This window comes from Bos indicus, chromosome 3, assembly GCF_029378745.1.
Source record: "Bos indicus isolate NIAB-ARS_2022 breed Sahiwal x Tharparkar chromosome 3, NIAB-ARS_B.indTharparkar_mat_pri_1.0, whole genome shotgun sequence".
Taxonomy (NCBI): Eukaryota; Metazoa; Chordata; class Mammalia; order Artiodactyla; family Bovidae; genus Bos; species Bos indicus.
In genome coordinates, this window is record NC_091762.1 from 59,317,347 (window position 1) to 59,334,071 (window position 16,725).

Sequence of the window (16,725 nt, forward strand, 5' to 3'; positions counted from 1 at the left end):
GCTCAACATTCAGAAAACGAAGATCACGGCATCTGGTCCCATCACTTCATGGCAAATAGGTGGGGAAACAGTGGCAACAGTGGCTGACTTTATTTTTCTGGGCTTCAAGATTGCTGCAGATGGTGATTGCAGCCATGAAATTAAAAGACACTTACTCCTTGGAAGTAAAGTTATGACCAATCTAGACAGCATATTCAAAAGCAGAGACATTACTTTGCCAACAAAGTTCCGTCTAGTCAAGACTGTGGTTTTTCCAGTGGTGGTGAATGGATGTGAGAGTTGGATTATAAAGAAAGCTGAGCACAGAAGAATTGATGCTTTTGAACTGTGGTGTTGGAGAAGACTCTTGAGAGTCCCTTGGACTGCAAGGAGATCCAACCAGTCCATCCTAACAGAGATCAGTTATGGGTGTCCATTGGAAGGACTGATGTTGAAGCTGAAACTCCAATACTTTGGCCACCTGATGCGAAGAGCTGACTCATTGGAAAAGACCCTGATGCTGGAAAAGATTGAGGGCAGGAGGAGAAAGGGATGACAGAGAATGAGATGGTTGGATGGCATCACCGACCCAATGGACATGGGTTTGGGTGGACTCCGGGAGTTGGTGATGGACAGGGTGGCCTGGTGTGCTCCGGTTCATGGGGTCTCAAAGAGTCGGACACGACTGAGCGACTGAACTGAACTGAACTAAACTGAATGCCTGGTAAGAGTTCTTGCGGTTTTGTCTTAGAAAACCACTAGGTGGAACTGTGAGACCGACACAGCTAGAGCTGGAAAGGAGGTGGCTGTCCTTCATGAACAGAGGTGCTCACAAAGGCCAGAAAGCTTCCTACCATCCAAGAAACTGGAAGGGCAGGGACCAAGATGTGTTCTATGTCACCCACTGCCACTAAACATACTTCAAATCCTACTGGCTAGATATTCTTCATAAACATAATACTTTCACACTAACTGAGCATTAAAAAAATATTTATTTGGCTGCACTGGGTCTTAGTTGCAGCATATGGGATCTAGTACCCTGACCAGGGATTGAACCCGGGCTCCCCTGCATGGGAGTGCAGAGTCTCAGCCACTGGACCCCCAGGGAAGTCACTAACTTGTCTTTGTCAAGGCAACTTTAATACAGGATAGAATCTTACATTCCTTTATCTAGAAGTTAGTAGCATTAGTAGCCCGTTTCTGGCTGGGATCTACAATCAGTAATAACCATAGGCAACTAGTAGCCAGTAGACCACGCAGAAGTACTATAGTCAGTACCTCCACGCCCTACCTGAATAGCGACCAAACTAAACACAGCAAGGTCTGACCTTGTGGACATCCCAAGGATCTCTGGCTAAATTTAATGAAAGAACTGTTGTTATTTAGGCTTTGAGGCCTGCGCTGAAGACAGCACTGTAAGTGTATGACAGTGAGGCTCTGGTGATTTGTGGTGAGATGGGCTCTGGGCTCTGCTGTGCCTCTAGCAGAGTGGGAAACTGGCTGGTCCAGGAGGGTGAGAAAGATGCTGGAGCAGAGGAGAAGGCATGCAGGGCCTCCTGAAGCTTGCAGAGGTCAGAAGTGCTTCCGTGGGGGCAAGATCTGCTGGACATTTTGCCAGCCCAGGGCAGTAAGTGAATGACAGTGAGTGAAAAACAGCCTGCTATATAGAAGCTTCTGGGAAGCACCTACTGCCGGGCACTGTTCCAAGCACATTACACAGATTATTAATTTATTTACTCTTTATAACAACATTCTGAAGACATTACTGTAACTGCCTGCATTTTTTAGCTGAGAAAACTGAGGCCCGCAGAGTACAAGTAAAGTATCCAAGGTCAGGGGCTAGGAATTAGATTTAGGGGACCTAGGTTCCAAACCAAATTCCCTGCACTGCATCTAGCATGCTGTACTTTCTCTCAAATGTGTGACACAGCAGAGCACAGCAGAGGGTCCTGCGCCTCTTCACACACGGTCAGGGAGGTAACAAAGGTCCATCGCACAGGATGCAGAGAGTGCAGTTATTCACCTAGGAGCCCAGCAGAGCAGGGGCCCAAGGCAGACTCAAGCTCTCCACAACTAACTCGCTAGGGATCCTACGTGCACAGGGATGCAGGCTGTGCAGTACAAGCCACAGGCCACCCAGCAATTAGGCCAATCCTGCGTGCTGAACCTGTGTGTACATAAGTCCCGTGCATTTCATCCATATCTTTCTTTTAACATTTTGGTTTACTTTTTAAAAAACAGTTCTAGTGAGATAGAATTGATAAATAATAAACTGTAGATATTTAAAGTATACAAATTGATAAATATATGCATTGACCCGTGAAACTATCACCGCAATCGAGATAAAGAACACAACCATAATACACAAACATTTCTTTCTGCCCCTTCTCCCAGCACCTCTCCTCACTCCCAGGCAATCAGTGATCTGCTTTCCATTTCTATTGATCAGTAGTTTGTTTTTTATGGCCTATTTATAAATGCACATTATATGCTTTTTGTCTTCTTTTGCTTAGCATGATTATTTTGAGATTCATTTATGTTGTTGCACATAGCAAGAGCTCATCCCTTTAGCTCATTCTGACTAGAATTTCATAAAAGAAAAAACCAGTTAGGCAAAGACTTCTGAGGATTTACAGTTTTGGGTGTTTTTTTTCCTAGGAAATTTTTGCCTAATCCAAGGTCACAAATATGTTTCTCCTATGTTTTCTTCCAGAAGTTTTATAATATCTGGTTTTACATTTAGGTCTATGATCCATTTTGAGATAATTTTTGTATGTGATGTGCAGTATGGGTGGAAGTTCACTTTTTTGCCTGTAGAGATCCAATTGTTTCAAAATCGTTTATTGAAAAGACTGTCTCTTCTCCACTGAATTGCCTTTGTACTTTTGTAGAAAATGAATCGACCATATATATGTGAGTTTATTTCTGGACTCTTCATTCCCATTCGTTAATCTATTTCCCTACCGTTATAGTAACAACAGTTAATGCAAACCTTCTCTGTGACCGCCCTGTATAAGGAAGCGTGCATGTATTACCTAATTGTCCTTCTGCCTCATGCTCACGAGATGAGTGTCAGTACCTCATTCTTCAGATGGGGAAGAAGATCAAAGAGGTGAAGTCATTTGTGGCCACACAGTCATTAAGTGGCAGAATTATGATTCAAACCACATCTGTCTAATTCCAAAAGCTGTGCTCTTAATCTCTTGTGGTAAACAGAGTAATACTTCACCCAAAGACAGCCATATCCTAATTCCCTAAACCTGTGAACGTGTTGCCTTACATGACAAAAGAGACTTGCAGGTGTGAGTAAGTTAAGGATCTTGAGGTGAGAAAGTTATTGGGTGTCTGAGGTGGGTCACGTGAAATCACAAGTGTCCTTATAAGAGGAAGGCTGGAGGGTCAATATCAAGGAGAAGTGACAGGGAGGCAGAGGTCAAAGTCAGAGAAAGATTAGAAGATGATACGCTGCTGGTTTTGAAGACAGAGGAAGGGGCCAAGAGTCAATTAACACTGAGAGCCTTTAGGTGGGAAAGGTAAGAGAACAGACTATCCCTTCAGAGACTCCAGAAGAACCAGCCCTACCAACAATTTGATTTTACCCCAGGGAAAGCAATTTCAGAGTCCTAATTTCCAAAACTGTACAATAATAAATTTGTGGTGACTTCTTACAGTGGCCATAAGCCATTAATATACCATGGATGTTCTAACCTGTATTAAACTGTGACACATAATTTGGGTAAATTATTTAACTTTTGGGAGTCACAGCAGCTCCATCTTCTAATGGCCACAGTAACGCTAACTTCCTAGGGCTAAAGGGATGAGAGAAGTATTCCTGACACAAAGCTCAATAAATGTTAATTATGTGGAAAAATCACACATCATCTCTAGAAACCTCCAGATATTGCCTGTTAGGGCCTTGGTGGTGGTGATTTAGTTGTTAAGTAGTGTCCAACTCTTGCAACCCCATGGATTTAGCCTGCCAAGCTCCTCTGTCCATGAGATTCTCCAGGCAAGAGTACTGGAGTGGCTTGCCATTTCCTTCTTCAGGGCATCTTCCCCACCCAGGGATTGAACCTGTGTCTCCTGCATTGCAAGCAGATTATTTACTGTCTGAGCCACCAAGGAAGGCTGTTAGAGCCTTAGGAGACATTTTTTAGCTAGTCTGTTGATCCCTTGGTCCTTGGTCGGAAACGGAATCCTACTCTCAAGCAGCATGACAGCCCCAAGCCTTGAGTGACAGTTGGCAATTACAAGGAGCCCACAGCAAGGGAGTCTGGGAGTAGAGAGTAGAGAGAGAGAGGTTGTAGGACAAAGGGATGCTAAATCAAACCCCTCAACTCTCACTACAAAGTGCTGAAATTTCTTTTTTCTTCCTTAAAGAAACATGCGTGCATGCATGCAAAGTCATGGATCTGCTTACTAGTTAATAATTATTTAGTCAGAAAATATTTACTGAGCACCTAGTATGTGAAAAACATGGTGCTAGTGCTAGGGCATACAATCTAGAGGGGGAGACAGATGTTAAGCATATAAACACACTCAGAAACAAATAAGGACAAATGGTGACAAGTGCTACCCAGGAGAAAACTGGGTGAGAGATAGAACACAAGACTAAGGAGGGCAGGAGTGCTGCTGGTCTATTAGAAAGGAAGAATAGGGAAAGCAATTTACTCATTCACTCAATCAATCAACAAATATTTATTGAGTGTTTATTCTGTATCAAGATAGGCATTGGGATACAGGAGTAAACAAGAGTTTCTGTTCCCCTGAAGCTTGTGGGTGTGCAAGAAAGAAACAGAGAGAGATAAAGAAAGGGAGAGATGGAGGAGAGAAGTATAGGAGGGAGGGAGAAGAGAGAGGGTGAGAGGTAGCGAGCACACACAAGGGCGAGTCAGCATGGGTGTGTGTGTGAATAGGATATGAATGCACAAACAAATAAATATGCTCCGTCCTCACATTTTGTACTTGCAAATTCACTTTCTAAAATGCATTTGTAACCCAAGATCAATGGTTGTGGCACTTTCACATTCACTAGTGGACTTGCTTTAAGGTGGCAAAAAATGTGAGTTACCCAAAGTGCACGTGGCCAAGGAGGCTCTACCGTCTTCTACTTGCCCTCAAACTGCAGTGTCCTTTCTACTGTTGATGTGGTGCCACATTTTTTCTGCTTTGTATTGATGATTTGCCTGTTTAAAATGGTCCCTGAGCTTACAGCTAAAGTGCTGTCTAGTGTTCCTAAGTGCAAGAAGGCTGTGATGTACTTTATAAGAAAACATGTGTATTATTAGATAAACATCAGTCAGGCCTGAATTACAGTGTTGTTGGCTGTGAGTTCAATGTTAGTGAATCAACAATATATGTGTTTCCCTGTTTCTAAACATGAACTACATCATCTAAGAAAACTCTAAGAGAAAATTTCAACAATGACAAAAATAAAAGTTGTTAGAATAAGATTATTTAGCCTCTAAAAGTAGGAACAACATCAGTTTGGTTGTTTAAGTTATAGTTTATTTGCTTAAAAATCAGCTTCTTTCCTTGAAATAATAGAACCCTACATCCACTGGATCATTGAAAAAGCAAGAGAGTTCCAGAAAAACATCTATTTCTGCTTTATTGACTATGCCAAAGCCTTTGACTGTGTGGATCATAATAAACTGTGGAAAATTCTTCAAGAGATGGGAATACCAGACCACCTGACCTGCCTCTTGAGAAACCTATATGCAGGTCAGGAAGCAACAGTTAGAACTGGACATAGAACAACAGATTGGTTCTAAATAGGAAAAGGAGTACGTCAAGGCTGTATATTATCACCCTGCTTAGTTAACTTCTATGCAGAATACATCATGAGAAACGCTGGGCTGAAAGAAGCACAAGCTGGAATCAAGATTTCTGGGAGAAATATCAATAACCTCAGATATGCAGATGACACCACGTTTATGGCAGAAAGTGAAGAGGAACTAAAAAGCCTCTTGATGAAAGTGGAAAAGGAGAGTGAAAAAGTTGGCTTAAAGCTCAACATTCAGAAAACGAAGATCATGGCATCCGGTCCCATCACTTCATGGCAAACAGATGGGGAAACAGTGGAAACAGTGTCAGACTTTATTTTTCTGGGCTCCAAAATCACTGCAGATGGTGATTGCAGCCATGAAATTAAAAGACGCATACTCCTTGGAAGGAAAGTTATGACCAACCTAGATAGCATATTCAAAAGCAGAGACATTACTTTGCCAACAAAGGTCCATCTAGTCAAGGCTATGGTTTTTCCTGTGGTCATGTATGGATGTGAGAGTTGGACTATAAAGAAAGCTGAGCACTGAAGAATTGATGCTTTTGAACTGTGGTATTGGAGAAGATTCTTGAGAGTCCCTTGGACTGCAAGGAGATCCAACCAGTCCATTCTAAAGGAGATCAGCCCTGGGTGTTCATTGGAAGGACTGATGCTAAAGCTGAAACTCCAATACTTTGGCTACCTCATGCAAAGAGTTGACTCACTGGAAAAGACTCTGATGTTGGGAGGGATTGGGGGCAGGAGGAGAAGGGGACGACAGAGGATGAGATGGCTGGATGGCATCACCGACTCGATGGACTTGAGTTTGAGTGAACTCCGGGAGTTGGTGATGGACAGGGAGGCCTGGTGTGCTGCGATTCATGGGGTTGCAAAGAGTCGAACACGACTGAGCGACTGAACTGAACTGAACTGAACATGACGTACAGATATATGTTGCCCATGAGCCAGAGTTTGAAAAATATTATTATAAAAAGCAACAACTTTATTGTTAAAAAATAAATAACACACTCTATAGTTACAAAAGGTCTCAATAATCATAGGATGTTAAATTTTTAAGAGACTGTTCAGTTTGAAATTCTCTCTTCCACTCTTTTAATCTTTCTTCAAAACATTTTATTTTATATTCTAAATAACATGATGTACTTTTAGTACATGCACATTTTGTTCAAATTTCAATTTATAGTATTCTCCCTTGCTTATCGCATATTAAAATGTTGCAGAACTGGGGACATGGATTCTGAATTGTATTTCCACTTACCCATGCTCTCCATATTCAAGGGTTCTGCTTCTTCACTAACTAGAATATAATAAAATGATGTTAAATTTACATTTTTGAATCAGATATGTATCTTAGTCTTCTACCAAATCTTAAAACATAAAGCAGAAAAGCAAATACACAATGAAGACTTAAGCTATGTATTAATAATCAAATAGAAACTGAATAATTGTCTTTCTCACAGAATAATCTCATAATGATACATTTACTATAACATTTATGTCATTTATTACATGATATTTAGTTGATATTATAATGATATGAATAAAAATAATAATAAATCCCCATATTTTGAATTCCACTTGCGTTTGACTTTATGACAGCAAAAACTGTTTGAGAGATAATACCATGAATGTTTTGGCTGCTAACAGATGTACAAATACTAAATCCATAAAAATCCCATAAATGAAAAAACAGTCCTACCAGGTAATGTCATTTTGGTTTTGGCATGTTTTGTTCTCTTTCGTTTTTGAGGTTTTGGAGCCATGGCTCAGATTTTCAGCTGCATAAAGAGAGGATATCATTAGCATCATTTATAGTTTCAAATAATAAGTATTATCATCTAATAAACGTAAGAATATATTTCCTAAGTTTTGTCTTTGGCTAAATCATTATGTGGGTTTCTCTAGTGGTTTACTAGTAAAGAATCTGCCTGCCAGTACAGGAGACACAGATTCAATCTCTGGGTGGGGAAGATACCCTGGAGAAAGAAATGTCAACCCACTGTAGTATTCTTGCCTGCAGGATTCCAAGGACAGAGGATCCTGGTGGGCTACGGTCCATGGTGTCACAAGAGTTGGACATGACTTAGCAACTGCTGCTGCTAAGTCACTTCAGTCGTGTCCGACTCTGTGTGACCCCATAGACGGCAGCCCACCAGGCTCCCCCGTCCCTGGATTCTCCAAGCAACGACAGCAAATCAACATGTATCTTCACAGATGGGTGTTTTGTGAGCAAAAGTTTATTGCAACAACAGTCTTCCTAGTGAGATCTTGCTATTCCAGGGGAGCCATTCAGCTGAAGCTGAAGTTTTGGCAAGAGATACATCAAGGTTTCTGCCACAGATCTTGCCATGGAAGCACAAAAGAGGACATTGGATCCCCTGCCTCCTGCTACTGTTTCCATTTTAGGAAGCTGCTCTGTGCTGCCCTGTGCCTGGCAGGTGTCCCAGCTACAAACACAGGCTTAAAGTCCATAGGCAGGCACAGACTCACAATGTGTATATATATGCATGATTTTTGAATAATATAAATCCACCTAGACAGCATATTAAAAAGCAGAGATGTCACTTTGCCGACAAAGATCCATATAGTCAAAGCTATGATTTTTCTAGTAGTCAAGTAGGGATGTAAGAGATGAACCATAAAGAAGGCTGAGCACTGAAGAATTGATACTTTTCAATTGTGGTGTTGGAGAAGACTCTTGAGAGTCCCTTGAACTGCAAGGAGAGAAAGCCAGTTAATCCTAAAGGAAATCAACCCTGAATATTCACTGGAAGGACTGATGTTAAAACTGAAGCTCCAATACTTGGGCCACCTGATGCGAAGAGCTGACTCATTGGAAAAAACTCTGATGCTGGGAAAGTTTGAGGGCAAGAGGAGAAAGGGGTGACAGAGGATGAGGTCGTTGGATGGCATCATTGACTCAATGGACGTGAGACTGAGAAAACTCTGGGAGATGGTGAAGCCTGGCGTACTGCAGTCTATGGGGTTGCAAAGTACAGACACCACTTAGACTGAACAACAACAAAATTTAAATAGTACTTTTGTCCTAGAATGTGTACATGTAACCACTGTCTTTATTTGCACTCTCAGAGAATACCTGAGAAAAGTTTTCTGTGGAATTACTCAACAATTTTGACAGGATATAACATGTCCAAGGTCATTGCCATGACACTAAATCCCTGTCCTCTCAATGATCAGCTCTGACCCATCTTGTTAGATGGATAAGATGTGATTTCAGGAGTTTGACCAGCAGGGTTTAAAAACAGACCCTTCTACCAGCTTAGTGGCCTTAGGCAAATTATTGTGCAATGGATGGTTCTGACCCACTATTTCCGCCTGTTGAGTCTCCTCCATCCTACTTTCCAGCCTAAGTGTAATTTCACATGTTGGACCTAGTCTTTTTCTCAGAAGATTTTTTATCAATGTACCCATCTCTATATTCTATCCCAGCTATATTTGACTTAAAGGACACAGAAACTTTGTGAAGGTCACCCAAACTCACCTGACATGTGGATACACCCCCACCCCCCCCACACACACACTATTTCACAAATATTTACTGAGTGACTATAATGTGCCAGATGCTTTCCTAAGTATTAGGAATACAGCTGTGAAAAAATAGGCAAAACTCCTGCCCTGATAGAGCTTATGCTCTAGTGGGGAAAGAGACAGCAAAGAAAAGAACAAAATAATCAGTCCCTCAAATGATGATAACTATTATGGAGAAAAGGAAAAGCAGAGGGGGGTGTAGGAGGAGAGAGGGTGCACGCAGGGAGACCTCACTTAAGCAACATTGGAGCAAAGTCCCAGGAGAAGGGAGGGAGCTGGAAATGCAGGTATCCCGGGAAGAAAGGGTATTTCCAGGTGGAGGGAATGGTAGGTGTAATGGTTCTGGGGCAAGTGTTTGCGTGGCGCTTTAGGAAAACACAAGAAGGTCATGATGGTTGGAGCAGAGAGACTGAGGGGAAGACTAGGACCTGAAGTTGGTTGGAGAAGTAATGGAGCTATATTAACAGTCAGTTTTGCTGTAGAAACAAATGTCCTTTGCTGTAGAAACAAATGCTCAGTAACATGCAACAGCAAACATTTCTTTCTTCCCATGTTCTGTATTATGGCTGGGGTGAGATGCTGCTTCCAGTCTTTTTCTGGGACACAGGCTGAAGGAGCAGTGCCTATTTGACACATACTACTTTTGCGGCAGAAGAAAAAGTGAGAGCTAATAAAATCGAGTAATGCTTTCTAACTCTTCTCCTTGGCACTGGTACACTGTCCTTTTTTTCTGCTTACATTCCATTGGCTCAAACAAATCACACAGTCAATCCTGATAAGGGGGTAAGAATGTATGCTTCTATGTTAGTAATGTATGCTTCCAAGCCATAATACAGAACATGGGTCAGAATGTATGATCCTCCTATAAGGGAGGTGGATAGTTGGGGGCAATTATATAATGTACCACAAGAAGGCTAGGTCATGGAGAAGGACTTTGGGTTTCACTGTGAACGAGGTAGGGAGCTTTGGACGGTTTTGAGCTGGGAAGTTACTTCACTTGACTTGATTCACATTTTGAGAATCACTGTGGCTGCTGTGATGCCAAGACTATAGCAAAGAAAGAACTGAAGTAGAGAATCCAATTAAAAGACAGTCAATTATCCAAGAAGGAGATGGTGGCAGTTTAGATCAGGGAGGTGAGAGTGGCGTGGAAAAAGTGACTGGATTCAGGATAGATTTTGTAGAACCCATAGTATATTTGCTGATGACTTGGATGCAGGTTCTGAAAGAAAGAAATAAAGAAATCAAGGATGACTTTAGTGAGTTTTGCCTTAAGAACTGAAAGCATAGGTTTGCTGTTTATTGAGATGGGGATTCCCCGGGAAGAATAGTTTTGAAAGGGAAGATTGGGAGTTCAATCTGGGGCATGTGAAATAGACTATATACTGAGAGGATGGAGGTTCACTTTCTTTCCTATCGTGACCTCTGTAACTGGCACAGTATACGTACCAAGAAAAATTGTTAATGATTCCTTGGTCTTTCCTTCCCTTCTTCTATTCTTAGCTTATGAAATTTCAGTCTAAAAAAAAAAAAAAAAGCTTTTGCCTAAACTGTGAATAACTTCCCTGGTGGCTCACATGGTAAAGAATCTGCTTGCAAAGCAGGAGACCCATGTTCGATCCCTGGGTTGGGAAGATCCCTTGGAGAAGGGAATAGCTATCCACTCCAGTATTCCTGCCTGGAGAATTCCATGGACAGAGGAGCCTTTCGGGCTACTGTCAATGGGGTGGACATGACTGAGCGATTAACGGTTTCACTCTTGTTTTTTTCTGTGAATAAGCTGTATGCATGCTGTATTAGTGTTCTATTGCTGCTAAAACAGTTATCACAAACTTAGTGTCTTAAAGCAATAAAACTTTATCTCACAGTTCTATAGTTTCAAAGTCTGGCTAAAATCAATGTGTCAACAAGGAAATGAACCAACATTTCCATCCTTTCTACAGGTTCTAGGGGAGAATTCATCTCCTTGCCTTTTCCTACTACTGGAGGACTCTAGCATTCCTTGGCTTGTGGGCCCTCTGCCTCCATCTTCAAAACCAGCGATGGTGGGTTTAAGTCCTTCTCGCATAGAATATTCTTACCTTCTCTTCCTCCTCTCTCTTCCACTTTTAAGAACCCTGGTGATTACCTTGGACTCACCTCAATAGTAAAGGATGATCTCTCTCTTTTGAGGTCAACTGATTAGCAATTTTAAGTTCACCTACAAATTTAATTCTTCTTTGCCACATGTAGTAAAATAATCATGGGTTCCAGGCAGGTGCTACTTGACTGTATAGGTCTCAGCTTAACATAAACCATCCCAAGAAAGTTCAAATCAATTATATGTGCCCAGTTCTTTTCAAATGTTGCTATTAAATGTGCATGGGTGTGCTCAGTCGCTCACTCATGTCCAACTCTTTGTGACTCCACACACTGTAGCCCTCCAGGCTCCTCTGTCCCTGGGACTTTCAGGCAAGAATACTGGAGTGGGTTTCAGTTTCCTTGTCCAGGGGATTTTCCTGAACCAGGAATTGAACCCGTGTCTTCTGCATTGTAAGCAGATTCTTTACTGTCTGAGCCACCAGAGAAGCCTATTAGGGCCTTAGGAAACATTTTTTAGCTAGTCTGTTGATCCCTTGCGTCCTTGGTAGGAAAGGGAATACTGGTCTCTTGTATCTCCTGCATTGGCAGGTGGGTTCTTTACCACTGAGCCACCTGGGAAGCCCTAAATTACAGCTGCTGCTGCTGCTAAGTCACTTCAGTCGTGTCCAACTCTGTGTGACCCCACAGACGGCAGCCCACCAGGCTCCCCCGTCCCTGGGATTCTCCAGGCAAGAACACTGGAGTGGGTTGCTGTTTCCTTCTCCAATGCGTGAAAGTGAAGTCACTCAGTCGTGTCTGACTCTTAGCGACCCCATGGACTGCAGCCCTCCAGGCTCCTCCGTTCATGGGATTCTCCAGGCAAGAGTACTGGAGTGGGGTGCGATTACCTTCTCTGTAAATTACAGCAGGTCTTACTAAATTTTTTCATAAAACTAACAGCATATTTTGTGTAGTGAATGTGCTATATTATATTTTCCAAAATTCTCTCATTAAATTGACTACTTCAAGGTCATGAAAAACTTTCAATACAGATATCACCTTACTAAAATTACTCTGAAATGCTCACCATATTTTTCCTGTTCCCAACGGAAGTAAATTCATCATGATTAAGAGTAGCAGAAGAGATATTCTGCTAAATACCTAAAATAAAGATTATGTCTACCCCAGAGGTTTGTACTACAATTGGTTTTCAAAGCCACCATAGCTGATTGAATTTAAAAACAGAATTTATGAAAGATAATACTTATAAATATTTAAGAATTCCATTTAAGTATTTTTGATATTAAAACTATCAATTTGCTTTGTAAATTAACTCACTCATTCCAGAATGCCTTTTTGCTACCAGTGTACCAAAGGACACATTTTCTACCTTCCACAATGACAGCAAAAGACAATTGGGAGTGACAAAAGAAGTGAGTACAGTGGACCCTCCTCCATAGCTGCGGGTTCCACAGTCTTGGATTCAACCCAACTCAGATCAACAACATTGAGGAAAGAAATTCCAGAAAGTTCCAAAAAGCAAAACTTGAATTTGCCATGCTCTGACACCTGACCTGCCTCTTGAGAAACCTGTATGCAGGTCAGGAAGCAACAGTTAGAACTGGACATGGAACAACAGACTGGTTCCAAATAGAAAAAGGAGTACGTCAAGGCTGTATATTGTCACCCTGCTTAGTTAACTTCTCTGCAGAGTACATCATGAGAAACACTGGGCTGGAAGAAGCACAAGCTGGAATCAAGATTGCCAGGAGAAATATCAATCACCTCAGATATGCAGATGACACCACCCTTATGGCAGAAAGTGAAGAGGAACTAAAGAGCCTCTTGATGAAAGTGAAAGAGGCAAGTGAAAAAGTTGGCTTAAAGCTCAACATTCAGAAAACTAAGATCATGGCATCTGGTCCCATCACTTCATGGGAAATAGATGGGGAAACAGTGGAAACAGTGTCAGACTATTTTTCTGGGCTCCAAAATCACTGCAGATGGTGATTACAGCCATGAAATTAAAAGACGCTTACTCCGTGGAAGGAAAGTTATGACCAACCTAGATAGCATATTCAAAAGCAGAGACATTACTTTGCCAACAAAGGTCCATCTAATCAAGAGCATGGTTTTTCCAGTGGTCATGTATGGATGTGAGAGTTGGACTATAAAGAAAGCTGAGCACTGAAGAATTGATGCTTTTGAACTATGGTGTTGGAGAAGACTCTTGAGAGTCCCTTGGACTGCAAGGAGATCCAACCAGTCCATTCTAAAGGAGATTAGCCCTGGGTGTTCATTGGAAGGACTGATGCTAAAGCTGAACTCCAATACTTTGGCCACCTCATAAGAAGAGTTGACTCATTGGAAAAGACCCTAATGCTGGGAGGGATTGGGGGCAGGAGGAGAAGGGGACGACAGGGGATGAGATGGTTGGATGGCATCACTGACTCAATGGACATGAGTTGAGTCAACTCCGGGAGTTGGTGATGGACAGGGAGGCCTGGCGTGCTGCGATTCATGGGGTCGCAAAGAGTTGGACATGACTGAACGACTGAACTGAACTATTATTTACATTGTATTAGGTATTAAAAGTAATTTAGAGATGATTTAAAGTATACAGGAGGATGTGCTTAGGTTTTGCAAATAATACACCATTTTATAAAAGCACCCTTGGATTTTGGTATCTATGTGGAAGCCTGAAAAAAAAAACCCTGCCCTAGATAATGAGGGAAAACTGTACCAGGTAAATGCTCTGTGCAACAGTTCACATTCAAAACCTGTGACGGTACTCCACTGATAATGAGGAGCATTGCATTCAGAGCTGTCCATGACTTGGTTCCAAACTAAAGATTTGCCTGGGACTGTGTTTTTCTATGAAGCTTCAGGAAGGTAACAACTGCAAATGAAGGGATAAGTGACATGAATTATAACTGACATAATACAGCGATGTAAACAGTTGTTAGCTTCCTCTCTTCAATTTATTCTGCTGTATTGCACATACCTGTTTACACATTCCCATCTGTTACATGTATGCCTGCGTGGCTCACAGCCATTCACGAGATTTTTAATTCTAAGAAAACCTGTAGCACTGGAACTTCATCTTCACCTAGTGTCTTTCTATGAAAGTATTACTTCCTTAAGACTTCTTCAATTATCTGACCTTATATAGATGACCACCAGCCTCTTTATCCTCTTTTATCTTCCCAAAGTATATGTAAGTTCATCACGTTTGCCTCCATCACTTTCACTTTTGTTAAAAAATAGAGATTTAGAATAAGATCCAAGACTAACATCTTGGGAGTCTTATAAGTATGTCTCCAAAAACTGCTGCTTCTTGGTCAGTCTCTACCAAGATCCTGATGATTAAGCTTCAAGGTTCTCCTGGGCTCTTCTGCCATCTTTGGAGAAGTGCAACCCACCCTCCAGAGATAACTGTTTCTATAATATGTGTTAGTCTTCTCATTTCTCCCCTTCTAACCTACTTCCATTTATTTCCAAGATCAGATATTTACTTATTTAAGTAGATGCTAACTCATGACTTCTCCCTTTGGTCTATCTCCTGAATTCCAAGCTTTCCTGTCCTATAGCATCCTCTGGTTTAGGCCTTCAACATGTCCTCCTATATCAGGAGTTCCTATCTTGTGCCATAAACCCCTTTGGCAGCCTGGTGAAGCCCATGCATCAAACAAAAACATGGGATTGCAAGGAATACATTATACTGAAATACAGTTATCAAATTATTTTCAAAATTATGATATAATAATTTGTGTGCTTCTTTATTAATATATTAAATAAGATCTAGCAGTGGTTCTAATGACTGCCTTAATTTTGAAGAAGTGGTGAGCATAAATAATATTACATCCATGATATTATATGAAAAGGTGTATAGTATCTTTTGATGACAAAGTCACAGGTCCCGTGAGTACTACTGTGGTTTGTTACCAATGAATGCATTTCAATTAGTGGTTAGTCAAAATAAACATGCAATTTTTTTTTCTGTCCACAGGTTCCTCTTCCCCTACCCTGCCACTAGACCAAGTAGATCATGAACATTTAACTTACTCCCCGCCTCTGTTCCAACCAGAACAGTCCCACAGGGCAGGCCTTCAGAGTGCTCTTTCTAAAATGCAGATCTTTTTTTTTTTTCCTGAGACTTTTTTATTGATCATTTCATTTGTTCCGCACAATTGATTTGTAAGGTTGTAAGTTTTTAAAATATAAATTTATTTGTTTAATTGGAGGCTAATTACTTTACAATATTGTATTGGTTTTGCCTAAAATGCAGATCTTAACAAGCCACTTCCCTGTATACTAGGGAATATAAAGTGGGTTTCTATCAGCCACAGAGCATTCTCCTCCAGTGAAAGTGAAGTCGCTCAGTCATGTCCGACTCTTTGGAACCCCATGGACTGTAGCCTACCAGGCTCCTCCATCCATGGGATTTTCCAGGCAAGAATACTGGAGTGGGTTGCCATTTCCTTCTCCAATTCTCCTCCAGTAGTATAGAAATAGAATTCATTTGAAATGCAAGTTTCCTGGACTCCCACTGTGATTCTGAAGATCTGGGTGAGCCTGGGACTCTGCATTTTTAAAATTACTATGAGGCAGTCTTACACTTGAGGTCTGAAGACCAGCAAAGCAGGAGGGAGTCCAAATTGTAAGCATCACTTTTAACCCCCTTCGCAGCCAGCCTCACTACACCTATTCTTCTAGTTCTACTCTGGCCTCATAGAATTACTATCCATTCTCTAAACAGAGAGTGAAAATGCCCTGCCCTCCCCACCCCCCATCTTCCATATGATGCACATCTCTGCTTGCTGAAATCTTACTCATTCTTATAGGCTCAATTCAACCTTCTCTCTGAAACCTCTGCAACTTTCTCACTCAGGCTAATATAATCCTGTTTTCCTTGATACTTTCTAATCACACTGCAGCCTAGTTAATTATGCCAGGCTTCTGCAAAGCCAAGAGCCTCAAACTCAGAGCTGCCTGAAGGATTGCTGTAAGTGCATTCAGCATTCAGAATACACCGTGGGGAAAGAGAAATTATTGAACATCAATCAGGTTCTGGAAGTCAACAGAGGAAGAAGACAAGGCCCTTACTTTCAAAGAGCTAGTGTTCCTCTGTTTACCTTCTTCATGCCATCTACTAAAGCCCTTTCTTAAGTCCTGAAGACATCTAATCACTTCAATCCACATTAATCATTTCTTCTTTGATCTGCTATACCAGGATCATGCTGTTTTCCTTTTCATCCATCTATCCATCCACGCAGTAATTATTGGGTTTCTACTATGTTCCAGGCAATGTGAAAGCACTGGGAATATAAAACCTGTGTACAGGTACC

At 41.5% G+C, this 16,725-nt stretch overlaps 1 protein-coding gene across 9 annotated transcripts in view; it reads right to left on the reverse strand.

Moving 5' to 3' along the window:
* Positions 1-16,725, reverse strand: part of DNAI3 (dynein axonemal intermediate chain 3) — a 120,689-nt gene that overhangs the window by 94,341 nt on the left and 9,623 nt on the right. For all 9 annotated transcript variants that reach the window (XR_011565826.1, XM_070786196.1, XM_070786193.1 and 6 more), the window contains exons 2-3: positions 7,467-7,545; positions 7,026-7,064 (exon numbers count right to left, since the gene is read on the reverse strand). Coding sequence is in view for 8 of the 9 variants with exons in the window: in XM_070786196.1 (XP_070642297.1) it covers positions 7,026-7,064; positions 7,467-7,530 (103 nt within the window). In the remaining variant the exon portion in view is untranslated. The remainder of the gene's footprint in view (positions 1-7,025; positions 7,065-7,466; positions 7,546-16,725) is intronic.